The sequence below is a fragment of the Poecilia latipinna genome, unplaced genomic scaffold (genome assembly GCF_001443285.1).
Source record: "Poecilia latipinna isolate Pla-1442-1.1 unplaced genomic scaffold, P_latipinna-1.0 Scaffold487, whole genome shotgun sequence".
NCBI lineage: Eukaryota > Metazoa > Chordata > Actinopteri > Cyprinodontiformes > Poeciliidae > Poecilia > Poecilia latipinna.
Window position 1 is genome coordinate 119,208 of NW_015113103.1, and position 15,839 is coordinate 135,046.

The 15,839-nt window shown below is 38.8% G+C and overlaps 1 protein-coding gene across 4 annotated transcripts in view; it reads left to right on the forward strand.

Moving 5' to 3' along the window:
- The window catches only part of ephb2b (eph receptor B2b), a 130,539-nt gene extending 115,452 nt beyond the window's left edge, over window positions 1-15,087 (forward strand). The window contains exons 9-16 of one of the 4 annotated variants that reach the window (XM_015039810.1): window positions 1,198-1,265; window positions 2,854-2,976; window positions 3,141-3,388; window positions 8,117-8,332; window positions 8,750-8,899; window positions 10,286-10,479; window positions 11,302-11,457; window positions 12,550-15,087. In XM_015039810.1, coding sequence (XP_014895296.1) covers window positions 1,198-1,265; window positions 2,854-2,976; window positions 3,141-3,388; window positions 8,117-8,332; window positions 8,750-8,899; window positions 10,286-10,479; window positions 11,302-11,457; window positions 12,550-12,658 — 1,264 coding nt within the window. In that variant the 3' untranslated portion in view covers window positions 12,659-15,087. The remainder of the gene's footprint in view (window positions 1-1,197; window positions 1,266-2,853; window positions 2,977-3,140; window positions 3,389-8,116; window positions 8,333-8,749; window positions 8,900-10,285; window positions 10,480-11,301; window positions 11,458-12,549) is intronic. The other 3 variants (XM_015039813.1, XM_015039812.1, XM_015039814.1) reach the window with 3 other exon arrangements.
- The last annotated feature ends 752 nt before the right edge of the window (window positions 15,088-15,839 follow it).

A 15,839-nucleotide genomic window follows, 5' to 3' on the forward strand; every position in this document is an offset into this window, starting at 1 on the left:
AATAATCGATAGATTACTCGATTACTAAAATATTCGTTTACAACAGCCCTACATTTAAGTCTTGGTGTTTAAAAATTAAAGCTCTGCGGATACTTCAGTTGCAGAAGTATTAAATCTTCATGTATTCTGGCTTGGATTTCAGTTCCCACTTGGGCCAGTCATATTGACAGTGCAGGTCTGCACCTGTGCAGCATTTCTAAGTCTGAAAAGTATGTGCAAGATAAATTCCTTAACCTTACAGTGTTACTGCTGCAGATTTCCCCAAGGCTTTTACATATGCAGTAACTCATTGTCTTAGGTTATGGTTTCAAACTGACATAATAAAGATTGTGCAGGAAAGACAAAATGAAAAGGTCTGCTTCTATTATTTAAGAGTTATTTAAAAAATATTAAAAATCTACAAAGAAGGACGTTATCTATGAGCAAACGTTCTATATGTTGCTTGTGGATTTTTTTCTACCACGTTTTTCTTTCACTGAACTTTTCATATATATGCTAAAATGCGCCATTTTGTGAACAGCCAGCTTCTTTAGCAATTACATTGTGGATACGCTTAACAACTGCATCCTGGGAAACTGTAAATCAACAGTCTTCTTAATTGTGCAGGTTTCAACATAAAACATATACTTTAAAAATGATTTCTTAATGTCATTTTTTGAATTTTTTGATATTTATTTTAGCTGCAAGCCATAATTATCAAAAATGTGCACAAATATAAATGTTAAAAATACCAATCTGTGCAAAATTAAGGTAGTTTATGATTTTTGCCTTTTTAATAATATTAAATATAAATTAATTTATTTTTAAATAATCTAATTCACTGACATGCACCAGTACATTGTTTTTAATACTCTGTCTTTAGACTGTAGATTGTAAAAATGCATGCATATTGGAAAAAAAAAGGAAATTATGCATTAACTATACAATAATTGCCACAGCGATACAATTAATGCATCCACTAAAACCAAGCAGGTTCTAAAAAGAAAGATCTAGTTATGTTTGTGTGGTATGCTGGTGTAAATGCCTTCTTTTGTGCAGCAATAAAACAAAACAAAAAACCCCTTTTCTACCCTCTATTCTGGTTTTAGCCGATTTATCTCCAGCTTAGCTACACCTGGGGGTGTTTGATTCATGTGTTCTCCCCCTCCTTACTCTCTCTCTCTGAGCCAGCGCTAGAGTTCTTTGTCTTTTCCCCAGGAGGCGTGGCTTTGACAGGGGTGATTCAGAATACACAGACAAACTGCAGCACTACACCAGCGGCCACAGTGAGTAAACCACCACCACCACCGCTCATCTCCGCTCACTCTCACCAACAGCTTCCGCTCCAGGATTAGACACACCTGTATCTATGACTGCCGTGTCACGCAGTTTATCCCTGTGGCACCCATCCAGCGCGCAACAGCCTCACACACCTGTCTCCATGGCTACCACCTTGCTTGCTGCTGTCCTTGTCTGCGGACCCTGCACAGCGGCCGTTCACTACCCCTGGCCTGCACCTTTGTGAAATCTTTCCCATTATTTGATTCCGCTCACTTAGGGTGTGGACTTAACGACAAGATTTGTGTTCAGCTGTGTGTTCCAGACATCACATTTCATAGTCAACTAATTCCATTATGTTAGAAATAGGTCAGTCTTCACTTATGTTAAAGGCCGTTAGACTACTAATGTACATGAGTCATTTGCTTTTGTCAAAAATTTCAAAGGGATTTGGTGAATAAGTGGAGTTATTCAATGATTTTCTTCCTTCTTATAGTTCAGAAAGAGTTTCAGTGACGTTAATGCATGGATAATTCTGTAAGAAAGATATTTCCGTCTGACCCCATTAACAGATCTTTTTTTTTTAACTGTTGACTTTATACAATTGTGTAATTTTGTCTCAGCACTTTTGTCTCAGCACTTTCCTCTTTAGTAAGTCAGTTTCACCCATAAGACAATAACTTTCTCAGCAGAATTCAGTCAGGCAGTGCAAAGGACTCCAGTTTTAGCTACAGTCAAGAGTGTGCCAGTAAATAGCTGGCTATTTCACAGATATTATCAGAAGCCAACGTGTCTTGTGTGCATCCTGTTCTCACACCACTCACAGTTCAGGCTTTTGCCCTTGTTTATGGTGGTCTTTGCCATTAAAGGAAGGTGGTCTTTTGAACCGTGCTTCAGCTTGAGAAGAGATTGTGGGCTTTAGTAATGGGGGGTTGCACCGGGCAAGATCTTTTCCATCTGTTCCATTTCTGCAGCATGTTTTCTCGCTGCAGTCTGCCAGGTTTTGAGGCAGTGTGCATGCTATTCTTGCACTGCAGCCGACCATGTGTGAGTTGTGCATCCATTCAGATGGCCTCAGGTCTGATGTGGAGGTATGTGCAGTATAATCGGATTTAAAACTCAGGACACTTAAGTCCCCACATACTTAAAGGCCACCTTAAGCCAATTTACCTGGTATTGCAGCTTAGGCCAATTTATTTCTAGAGGTGGAGTTGAGCGATGCCAATACAGGACCCTGGTTCCTCTCCTGAGTGTTAATGGCACTGTGGCTCACTGGAGATGATATATATATTAACCCACTAAATCACAGATAAGATGACTGACGGTGCCATGTCCTTGCTGACTGAACAACCACACACAGTGGCCATCAGGTACTTGTCATAACCACCGTTTGTAATTACAGTACCTCCTCCATCTTCCAGCCTTCATTACCTTTATGTCTTAGAAAAAAAAATATCCCATAATTGCACAGGACTGTGGAAATGGAACATGAATGAATTATTGCTGAATCTCACTGCATTTGACTGTCTGGCCCATAGGTCTGCTAACATGACCACATCAATTAAATATTATAGTGGCTCTTTCCTGTCTTCCAAGTGTCTCCAGGAATGAAGATTTACATTGATCCATTCACGTATGAGGACCCAAATGAGGCAGTGAGGGAGTTTGCCAAGGAGATTGATATATCCTGCGTGAAGATTGAACAGGTCATTGGTGCAGGTAAGGAAGAAATCTCACTGAACCATGATTGGAATAAAGCATTTTCCAAAGCTATAGCTAAGTCAAAGTAGGTGCAGTTGGTGTAGGTGTTGCATAATTCTAGTTCCACATTTAATTATGGGGGATTTATAAATTGATCTATTTTCCATGTTACTTTTTAACAGGGGAGTTCGGGGAAGTGTGCAGCGGCAACTTAAAGCTCCCCGGAAAAAGAGAGATGTTTGTGGCCATAAAGACCCTGAAGTCTGGCTATACGGAAAAGCAACGGAGAGACTTCCTGAGCGAGGCCAGCATCATGGGTCAGTTTGACCATCCTAACGTCATTCATCTTGAAGGAGTGGTTACCAAGAGCAGTCCTGTAATGATCATCACTGAATTCATGGAGAATGGATCCCTTGATACCTTCCTGAGAGTAAGAAACCAGAAAATTTTCCCCTATTGCAGTTTTTATGCTTTTACTTTTACTACTAACAATTTTACAGCTCTACAGAGTAATGATAGCTCTAACAACAGTGTTGGCCTCAAAAACTGCCTCCTTTGAAGCATGGAGGTCTCTGTTCAAAGCTTGTGCTTTGACGAGAATAAAAGAGATGATTCAATGATCTCAGCATAATGAGTTTATGACAACTCTGTCTAGCATATTCTACTGCACTAAACAACTCTTGAGATAAATTCAAACTATCTGTCAAAAGCTGACAAGAGGCAATCAGTCCTGCTCCGCATACAGCATACTAATATCTAGAACACAATTCAACAACTCGCATAATAAAGATTAATCAAATTCAATTGCTGGAGGTAATTTTACCGTAGTAGGTCCTTATTACCAGCGGAGAGTTATTGTACTCAATTGCAAATGCTCATTTTTATCCCATCTCTCAATAATATTTTCTGTCAGTCTTTACTGTGCTCTGTTTCATAAAGTGTCTTGTCAGGTGGAACGAAGAATTGTTGTCACTCTTGGGCTCGCTGCTTATTATGCAGCACCACGCATGGATGCTTATGAAATTCTAATTATTTTTTTGTCTTCTGCTCCCTGACATGAAATATAAAGTGCTCATGAGTTCATTGGATTTTTTTGATTTTCACAATCTCCCCAGCGAGGGACATTATATAGAACCCTCCATTTACATCCCACGTTAAATAATTCAGATACTTTTCAAGGCTTAAAATAAATGTCATATGTTTAAACATGAAACCACTATAGGATGACATGTTACACAGCCCATCACTAACTGTGTTGGGATAGTTGCAGAATCGAATCAAGTCTTTTGTTCTGATGGTTTTGCATGCTTGCTTCTACTCTATTTGATGCTGTTGGCTTTTTAAGTGAATGAGCAGAGCAGTGTACAAATAACTTGGGCTCATGATGCATGGTGTTTTCTAAAAGAGAGTTAATTTGAAATATCTGATATTCAACCACTCTCAGTAAGCATAGTAAGAATGGCTTATAAGAATTACACATAGGCCAGGGGTCCCCAAGCTACGGCCCTCAAGCTAACTTTCCCTCAATGGAATATATACTCGTCAGTCCCAGTCACCGTTTCACTCACGGTTTTTTCCATTTGCATTCTGGGTAAAAATCTAGCTAAAAGCGCGACACCCCCCCCCCGTCGACAAGAATTTTCTAAGGTTTCTGTCTCCAAAAACTAAGACCGGCCCCCGACCAGAGAAAGGAACAGCTATGTGGCCCTCGCAGGAAAAAGTTTGGGGACCCCTGACATAGGCCTTCTCACTTTATTTATTTAAAACAGCTTTTAAATGAGCTTTTTTAATGTGCAAAGACAATGTACAGAGAAATACCTGAATGGACTCCATGATTCATAAATGGGTTCATTCACTGTGAAGAAAGACTTTGTACACATTTTGTGTGCTGATTCTTTTTATTTTATATCCAAAAATGTCAAGAGAAGGTGTTTCCAAATGTTGCGGCTCTGACTTATCTGCGGTTTATGATACACAAAAGACGGAATATTTTTATTCCTGCAATAAAAATAAATGTAAAGAATATTTCTGATAATGCATATTTTTGACAAAATCCTTTCAAAAGGTTAAAAAAAGCAGAAACAAATTATTCAACATAGTGTAGTGGTTTATGAGGCTGGTTTGCTTTTGTTATCACCTTCTTTAATTGTCTTATAATCTAAATTTATAATCTTAAACGAGTTATTGGTGGGTTATATACTGGGTTAGAAGCTGGAATGTTTGGGAAACACTGATTTAAAATGACCAAGCAACCGGTGAAAGTCATGCTCATGAATAAAGCCAGAGCAATCCTCAGTTAAAGATTATTTTGAAAGAATGCATACACTTTATAGATTGAAGTCATTTGTGATGACAAAAGCAGATGTGGATAATAGTCTATTATTTGGTGATACCTAAAAGGTATTACCTAAAAGGTATCTCCAAATAGGTGGGTGAGTGCCCATCTCCAAAGTTGGGTGGGCAAAAATCAGGGTTCACTGTGAAAAAGTTGCCAGCTTATAAGGTGTATGTCTATGAAATACCGTAATACTTTTAAATGTGTTTCATAAAACAGTAAACTATGTGTGCATAAACAACACATTTAGAAATCAAGCATTTATAAAAGTTGTTTTTGTTTTTTTGTTTATTTATTTATTTACTTTAAAATTCAATTTCACTGTAGGCTTAAGATGCCTAAACACTGTCTTTACCACTGACAACCATCCCGAGTTGTCAGTATTAACTTCCTCCTCCAAGACAACATCAAAGCCATCATCCCGAATTCAACATAAAAACCCCTGTCAGCGCACCGCTGAGCCTGGGTTCACACTCAGAGCCTTTATTTGCATTCTGCCTCCGACCTCGGAGAGGCAAAGGATCAGGTTTTTTTTTTTTTTTTTTTTGGTTTGCAAGGGGAATCTGATCTTGCAGTGAAAGCTGTTTTTCTGTATATGTAGATGCATGTTAAACATATTTGACAGCCCACTTGTTTTGAAAACAACAGTAAAGCTTTGTAGCACCCAACAGTGACAGTTTGGCAACAGCTGCTGACAGTGTCAAAGCCTCTGAACATGATTTGTATCTTTTAGAGCAATTGATGGCTGTTTGTTTGCAACAACGGCAGTAGAGACTACTGAGCTGCCTGCTGAAGGTTTGGCTTAACTGCTGTAGAAAAAACAAGCTGAGGAAATGGAGCGGGGATTGAGAGATCATAGCTGGGACTGAATCTTGAGCCACCTATAAGCTGAGAAAATAAACAGAATGAACTCCAGATTTCCCTGAGTTATTTCTTAAAACTCAAACAAGACCTTTACTGACATTATTTAGGGGTATGTCTTTCCCCTGACTTGACCCAAATCACATAGGGGAATTTGGTCCAATTAAAGTATATGGCAAGATGGCTTTTAGATTAGGTGCTAGTGTGTATGTGTGAGAAAGGTTTCATGAATAATACATCCTGTTTAATTGCTGTGCTACACAAAGATGGGCAGCTTGGCATGATGAGAGTTATCCACTCAGCTAATGAGGAGTAAAATGTTAGAAAGAGAAATAGGTTGTATGCATTTTTGCTGCGGTCTGGGCCTTTATTGCCTGCTCTGCTATTTCCACCTTTAGCTTTTTTTTTTTTTTTTTTTTTTTGTCAGTCCACACTCAACCTTATACTCCCATGCCCCATTATCCGGGGTCGTCTGGTTTCCTTGCATCATGGTGGGTGGTGGAAGTAATGCAGGTGTGCCCAGTTGGAGGCACAGCTGCACCACTGCTCCAGACACTACCCGAGCATGGGGTATAAAGCCGTCACCAGAACGGAAAGGGGGACAGCTGTATGCAGACAGCCAGTCCCAGCTTAGTCCTGCCTAGTCCCACAGAGGCAAGTTAAGCTCAACCAAAACCTGTTGGTGTGCAGCACCGACAGGATTCCCTCTTAAAACGTGTGCTGAAAATAACTTCATTATGTTTGATCTGTACCAACCATTCCTCAATCTTGTCACTGAAGGTAATATTAGGATAAAGTGCAGTGCCATTCCTGCACTGAAATTCAGGAAGATAAATAATGATCTAATCCTATCATTATTCTAATCATAAATAGATAAATAATCAATTTCATTCCCCTGTTATTAATTGAAATGTTTAAATGGGCATCAAACTTTAAACAAGTTTCAAAATGTCTTTTCTTGTGAGGTGAACTGGTATAGATGTCATTGTCACTAAGCGCATTATTAATTATTTTCATAAAAAACAGTTGCTGTTTTATGTCCACTGATATTTTTCCTGTCTGTCTTTGGTGATGAAATCTTTGACGTTGGCAGACCTACTTGCCATCACCCTAATCATTGTAGCTCTCTCCAGTACATGCATATTTTTCTGGTGTATGTCTTAATTCATATCTTAATTGTGATTCACGATGCGAACAAAGACATTTTGCATAAAACTTTGATCAAAAGGTCGAGCCATTGCAAGGTTATTATTAAACAAGACAACCTAAGTAAAAATCTTAAAAACTGGCATATGGCTGGCAGTTTGGTGGTTAAAGGCCACCCCCGGTGAGAATCAAGCTTTTGACCTTGTTAACACATCCATATGGTGTTTTTATATGCTAGAATGCATAACTGGAGAGAAGAAAGCTCTCGACGGCACCGCTTAGTAATTCTTCACTGTTAGTACAATATAAATACTGAAGTCTCAACAAACTGATTCAAACAGGCAGACTTTACACATAATCTAAAAAACAAATAACCTGGAGGAACATTGTCAAAGACGCTTTATAAAATGCTGTAACAAAATATCATTGTTTCCATAATGCAGCATATGCTTAGAATTTCAATGTGTTTAAAAGAAGAGTTAAACTGCAACCATGAAACCAGTGCATTTTGTGGACAGTCTAGATAGTATAGTTGCCCCTGCATAAAATAAAATAAAAATAATGTTGTTTTTTTTTTCTGGGGTTATATAAAAAAAAATATCTAAACATAAATACTCAGATATGCCATTAAAACCCAATAAGATACTTTTTCAAGCAACCCCAGAAGTTGTCTGTCACTGAATCAAATTTCACCTTGAGATTTATCCTTTTTACGATTACTGCAGTACAGTATTGTCATGTGAGCCTCATGTATTAAGAGATTTGTTTTCCCTTTGATCTATAAATAATTTATGACCTAATACATCTTTTCCTCAGCAAAACGATGGGCAGTTCACTGTGATCCAGCTTGTTGGTATGCTACGTGGCATTGCTTCGGGCATGAAGTACCTTGCTGACATGAATTATGTGCATCGTGACCTTGCTGCTCGGAACATCCTGGTCAACAGCAACCTTGTGTGCAAAGTGTCAGACTTCGGTCTCTCACGCTTCTTGGAGGACGATACATCAGATCCTACGTACACAAGTGCTCTGGTAATAAAATATTTGAACTCTTACCTTGTATACACACTCAACTGATTTTTGGTGGATATTATCAGTCTTCTAAAATAAGTCAAATGAGTCCTTGCTTGACAACTCTTTGCATAGTTCTGCCAGAAGGTTTTTTTTTTGTTGTTTTTTCCGTGTTATTTTAAGGACTAAACCAGGGATTGACGTATGCCACAGTGCCCTCCCACTCTGTTCCCCCCTATCAGGACAAATGTCATCTCTCCACTTGTTTTCCTCATCCTTCTTCTGGCTAGAAAATTCCATGAACATGAGTTTTGTTATATTCACCTCGCAGTTTGGATTACAATTAGTATTGTTTCTGTGAATAGTGTCTCTCCAGACTGCGGCGGTCAGGTTTCGGTGTCACTTGCCTCATTTGGGTCATTCCCCTCATTTTCACAGGGAGGGAAGATTCCTATCCGATGGACCGCTCCCGAAGCAATCCAATACAGGAAGTTCACCTCAGCTAGCGATGTGTGGAGCTATGGGATTGTCATGTGGGAAGTCATGTCTTACGGAGAGAGACCTTACTGGGACATGACCAATCAAGATGTACGTATTTAACAAGCTTTTTGTCATTTTCACTGGTGCTGTTAATTTTTTTAGGCTAGGGGCCACCCTAAAACATTTATTCCCCAACTCTCAGCGCACATATATATTTTTGGTTCGCTGCGTTCTAATAAAGCCTCAAATTCCTCTGAGATAAAATTTGTCAATGGTGTCTCCTTTCTCTTGGCTAAACACAAGAGAAAGGAGACACACAATTATATGAAAATTCCCCCACACTTTACACACAGACATAATCAGATCATTTGAAATGCACAGCAGTGTTCAGTGGACAATTTCTGCTCTTGACTGGAGCCTCCATTTTCTGTTTCCCTCTGGGTAGTGAAGGAGAGAGCAAATTATAGGGAGAGAGATAATGAAAATAGTTTCAAATTGAAAGCGAGAACACTAATGTGCTAAGAGGGACTGAGAACCTCAACGGTTATCATATTAGCAGCTCCAGATAGTGTTTCTGCTCCATCGGGGTCCTCGTTTGGAGGTCTTGTGAATAAGATTAATCTGCGTCTGAATGGAGTTTCTTTAATGACCCTGATAATGAGCAGGGGATTGTGTGCCCTTCCTGCAAGTGTGCTTGGGGTTGTTCCTCTCTGTTAACTATGCACTACCTCTGTATACAAGTGTCAGACCTGTAAAGTGGCTTTATGGGAACTGAAAATTAAATACACTAAAAAAGGTGTTTGATTATCAAATTTTTAGCACAGAGTATGTTGCTTAAAAAAAGAAGAAAAAAAAACACCTAGTCTGTATTTTTACAGTAGTGTGTCAGGAAAATGGAACATACAGTTAACTCTACAGCACTTTTCTATTGGTTCTTTTGAAAACAACAATGAAAAATTGAAATAAACTGCTTAAAACCAGAGGTAATTTTGAAACTACACTAGAAATCAATTATATTTTGACATTCTAATTTTTTTTTTCTTTTTCTTAAATGATATGTTTTCTTGTTTGAAGCATTTTGAAAAGTGAGTAAGACAAGTAGGCATCTGTGTTACATCATAAAGTGCTGTCAAAAACTTTTTGCTTCCTTACCGATTTGTTCAGTTTTTTGTTTAATTAATTTATTTTTGATCAAATTTATTTTTTTCACATACTTAAACAAATTTTAACATGGGACAAAGATAACCTAAATATAAAATTTGTTTTTAAATAACTTTATTTACTAAAGAAGCTGTGAATTAGTTGCAAATATTTCACTAGCGATATATTGACATGTGAATAAGTCAGACAATTAATAAATACATAAAACAATACCTGAACTAATTGTCACTAATAACTCCAAATTTAGAATAGATTTATTTATTTATTTTTTGTGGGAAACTGCATGTTTTGATATGTGATATGTTCCTTAAAGTGATTTATCTCCCCCCGCAGGTCATTAATGCTATAGAGCAGGACTACCGGCTGCCCCCGCCGATGGACTGTCCCAACGCGCTGCACCAGCTCATGTTGGACTGCTGGCAGAAGGACCGAAACAACCGTCCCAAGTTTAGCCAGATTGTTAACAACCTCGACAAGATGATCCGTAATCCGAACACACTGAAAGCTATGACTCCTTTATCTTCAGGGTAAGTAAAACACAAGCTGAGTCTTTGTATTTTCAGACTGCACTTTTCTCCTTTTTGTGATTCCTTCTTCTCCCCGTGAGGTATTTGGTTGTGCGTTTATTCATGTCTCCATTGGCATCACAGAAAACAGGCCTTTTTATTTTGGTTTCTTCCGCACTGATATGGATAACATTTTTAAGTGTATGATTCATCTCAGCTTCTGTCGGCAACAAGGCTTTCAATTGTTGACTAAAATATTTGTGCTTTTGCGACAGTGTCAGCTGTGGCACTCTTCACATTTGCCAAATGCAGTTTCTCTTGTTTTTCCTGGCGCCTAGTGGTTATGTAAATTAAAGCCTTTTGGTTTGATCGATCCAAACCTTCCCACGAATGCTCCAGGCAACCCTGGGGTTGGAGCAGCTCTGCAGTTTTTTTTTTTGTTTTGTTTTTTTTAAACAAAACATTTTCAGGCATCTCTGCTTTGGGTGTTAGTTTGCTGTCAGGGCCAGGGCTTTGCTGATTTCCATTATCCCGGCCTGTGCTTTCATTTGCGGTATAGTGCAGAACCACAACCCAGATTTTCCACAGACACTCAGTGAATACGCTGGCTCCCTGAAGACTATCACCTCATTTGGAAAATACCCTTTATGAGGAAACGGTTTGGAAAATATTTTTTCATGGATTAGGCTTGTGGGATTCTCTACGTGCTGTCAAACATTTTGAAAATGTAACATAATAATTCATGTTTGAATCGTCTGCAGGTGGTCTGGACTGACCATGATGTTATATCTTCCTCTTTGAACTATTATTATTCTTAATCCATCCCTCTTATCTCCCCTGTAGGGTCCATCTCCCTCTCCTGGACCGCAGCATCCCAGACTTCTCCACCTTCAGCACTGTGGATGAGTGGCTGGATGCCATCAAAATGGGCCAGTACAAAGAAAACTTTGCCAATTCTGACTTTTCTACATTTGATGTGGTGTCTCAGATGACCATGGAGTAAGTGTTAATGATACCTTGGCCTGCACTGAAGTTCTGATAAGTGCAAGAGAAAACTTTGAAAAGTAGTGGGTGTTCAGAGGTTTGGGGTTTAAATCTTAGCAGAAACTGCGGCCTGTTGTAATTTATGCTATTTCTGGATGCTATTTTCAAATAATGTTTGACTTGGGACGCTAAACAGTGGGCACAATAACTTAAAGCTTGGGATTTTTTAAAGCCTTTTTCATGTGTTAAACAAGGCCCTACTGATCCTTACTTTAAAGAGGGAAAAAGAGCACATGGGGTTAAGTTGCTGGAAAAAAGTATCATCCCGCTTGTACAGAAACAACAAAAGTCATTTCCTGTCAGGGTTCCAACAATACAAGCCAGAGATCAGCCCACAGAGATGTTTAGCTTCAGTTTTTCAGGCAAACAGATGGTAATGTGCAATCCAACAAATGTGGTTACCGCTAAGATGCAGCATAGGAGTAGATAAATAGCTGCCCTGTTGTGACTAAATAATGTTTGCATTGCCACAACTTTTATAGAGTGAAAGATCTTTAAATAGAGTAAGCTGTAGTAAAAAAAAAAACATGTATGCATGTCAATCTAAGCATTACTTTTGCTCCATAAAAAGTGATACACCAACAAATCAGCGAAAACTTCTGTCAATTAAATATAATAATTTTTGCAGCATGTCACAACAGAGTCATAGCAAACCCAATGGAGAACAAAAAGAAAAATGTACTGATAAGATGGAAGAAAGGTTACAATAAGTGTGTACTTTTGGAGATAAGTTTAAACTCAACCAATGGAAAATATTTTTAAGATGACAAGTTATACTTGTCATGAAACATTTTTATGAAAAAATCTAATTATTACAGGAAAGAAAATAACTGAAGTAGCAGATATACAGATATTACTTTTGTAATAAATCAACAGTGGTTTCAAAACAAAGTCTTGTGGAACCTCAGATTTTATTCTGGCATTCTCAGATGTCCATTAGTGCTAACAGTTTTGTTTTCTATACATGCATCAATAATATATAGGTTGGTTATAAAATATTGTATATAGCCATTGGTAACATTAGGCTGTGTTTTTTGTGCTTCACAGTGACATCTTGAGGGTTGGTGTGACTTTAGCAGGCCATCAAAAGAAGATCCTGAACAGCGTCCAGATGATGCGTGCACAGATGAACCAGATTCAGTCAGTGGAGGTTTGACCCTCCTGAGAGGAGCAGAGGGGGGCAAAAGGTGTTGGGAGACAGGGCTCTGGACGTGGAGAATGCAGTGGATTTTCTTTTTTCCTGTGTGGCATTGTGTCTGGTCTTCCCACCAGGCTGCTATCAAGCCCCACGTTCCCCTCTCCTGTTCCCTCTCTCCTCCTCCTCTCTCTCCTCCCTGGCTCTCCCTCCATGCTTGGGATAAGTTGTGGAGAGCTGTGACGCTGCAAGTCAAAGTGATGAAGAATCCAGGCGGCCCACAGCCAAACCCACCATTAGAGCCAGAAATACGGGAGGTTAGAAGTGACCAGCAAATCAGTTTCCAATCTTCCACCAATTTTATTTGTTTCAGCATTTATTACCCCCTTTTTTTTTGTTTATTCTGCTAATTTTGTAAAGATTTTTTTTTTAAAGAGGAAAAAAAAACTGATAAGGAAAGGAGTTTATCTAAATTTATAGATGATATGAGGTTGTACACTAGAGAACTGAGTAGGAAAGCTACCCTTTAAAAGGGCAACAAAAGAAACGAAGGAAGAGTTGAGGAGAGGATCTTCAACAAAGTGTGGAAATTGTCTTTTGTTTTAAATGTTGGACCGCATGTGGAAACGCAGAGATCTCTGTGGCCTTTTGGAGGACAAAGGGGAACTTGACATGCACGCCCAACTGGTACCACAGGTAAATAAAAAAGGAAAAAAAAAAAAAAAAAGAAATGCAAACCATGAAATGGACAACTTGTGGCATAGACTGATGTTAAAACCACAATCAGTGAAATGGACAAATCTTGCAGTGAAATCGGCTCGACAGAAAATGGGAAAAACTTTTCTCTCACTGAGAGAAATTTTTAATGTTGATATTTTGTATTGAAGAATCCCTCTTGCCATGCTTCCTCTAACTAAAGACTAGTTTATTTTTTTTCTCAGTGAAATATTCACAGTCTGCCAAATAGAACTCTTCCCCTTCACACTCTAGTCATGATCCTGTGCTGTACATATCAGATGCACTTGACCTGCCATAACATGATGACTCAGAGATAGTTATTCTAGGCGATTAGTTCAAGAGCTGAAGGAACGACTACAGGTACTACAGGGAGGATTTAAGTAGTTGTTGCCTCTAGCTGCATCGTTTTAGCTTGTGCAAAAAGATAGCAAAACTGACTTCCAGCAGAGATTCTTAGAAAAAGATAAAAACAAAAAATAAGAACAGGTTCTACTGTTTACATCAGACTCTACAGAGAGACAAAATAATCAAGTTACAGCATCCTCCTTCAGGGTGTTTATCTCAAGTGCCGTCTGTGCGTACTTGCACATGTTGCACTCACATGTCACACACACAAAGAGAAAGGTAGCTTCTAACAGTGTCAAATCTTGTGTTTGATAGCATGCTGAGTGAGTGGTTAATTTCACAGTGCTTTGATTTGCAGCGATTAGTCTAGTACTATATTCAGTATTCTTCCAGTTTTCCTGTTTAAAAAAAAAGGATGTTTATGCTTCAATGATTAAAGTTTTGATACCACACAGTTGTTTTACATTCACAGTCATGTCACAGTCATACGCTTGTTGAATAAAAACTAAAATGTGTGCTATATTGTTGCAATTCTGGTATGACTATTTTTGAATTTCTATTGTTCCCATGAGTTTTGAGTTTATTTTTTGTTACCAACTCTCGGGATCTTCTTGCTTTCCATTTATTTTTGAAGGACAAATCATGCACAAAACCATGTAGATAAAGCTTTACTTGGTAAAAGCTTCTGTCTTCACATGTATGCATTCATTGTATATTATTTTATGATGACTAACTTTTACATGAGTACAGAACTGCCAGTCCTGGTTTGTGTTGTTGCTGTTAACCTGTTGTAAGTTTTGTAAAAAAGGGGAGATGGAGTTCAAGAAAACCCCGTGACTCTTCAAAGATGGTAAATCAGACATGGGTTTATGCACACGACCAATAAATGATAAGCAGTAATGCCGAGCTCCTGCCGGGCTCTGCCCTGAGAGCTGACAGACAGACATGGGTGTCCAGCTGTGAGCCATCGGTCAGATGTGTCTGGTCACAGTGGGGCGGCTGCACCCAGATCACAGCTTCTCTGCCCAGGCACCGATTTCTTCTCTCTGTCCTCCTGATAACACACATGCCTGTCGACCACCTGTCAAACGGCTTCTTCTGATCTACTCTTAGTCGGCTTTGGCCAGTTGTCTGGTTCCGTCTCGGCGTGTTTAAAACGCATCAGCAGCAGCAGGCATATTAACATTCAACAGCATAGCAGTTGTGTCTTGTCTTGTCCTAATGGTATGTGCCACTGAGATTCCTCCAGACTGGACAATGCTTCTCATGTTTACTTGAACCAAACCTTCAGACGCTGACCTGAGTTTTCATGTTCCAACTACAGGCAGCTTTGGCACTAAACACTCTCTTTGAAAAAAAAAAAAAAAGAGAGAGAAACCTCAGTTACTCCACCACTGTCATCCTATCTTACTTTATCCCCAGCTGTCCACCGACTTTAAAGCAGAGAGGGATTGATTTTTTTTTTCTTTTCCTCTGCAGCAGGATACATAATAGCAAATATTGCGCTGGAATTTTTTCATGAAACACTTTGTAAAAGTAGAGGGGGAGAATCGTGAGCCACAGAAAATGGGGAAGCAAAGTGAGAGGCAGTACTGTGACCTAGATGCCACCAATACTTAGTGTTTTTTCTGACCTTTTCCCACTTCTATTTTTTTATTTCGCAGCATGTACCAGCTCATCAGTTTTGTTTTAAAATGTAGCATGTATTCTCACAGTGTGGGAAATATTCCGTCATCAGGAAAAGCTCTTAATGTGCAAGAAATTAATTTGCAGTATGCGAAAGGCTGGCAAGGTACGGTATGTCGTTACTCCAGCCCCATCATGGCTCATTCAGAGGCTTGTCTCTGGATGCTGCCAAGACTTTGAGTTATTAATCAAGCAATTATTCTTGACATTTACTTTAAGGAACTACCTTAAAGAGGTTGTGGGTAATCCCTTCTGATTACTGTCTATTTTTTTTTTTTTTTTTTTTTTTTGCAAGGCAAGTACTTTTGCTGGTTTTGCATTTTAAATTTCAGATTTGCATTATGAAATTAGAAAAAAAAATATTTGCATTGTAAAATTTTAAAAAGTAATCTAATTCTTGCAACTCTACATTGTTGCAGTTTAGGGAGCACAT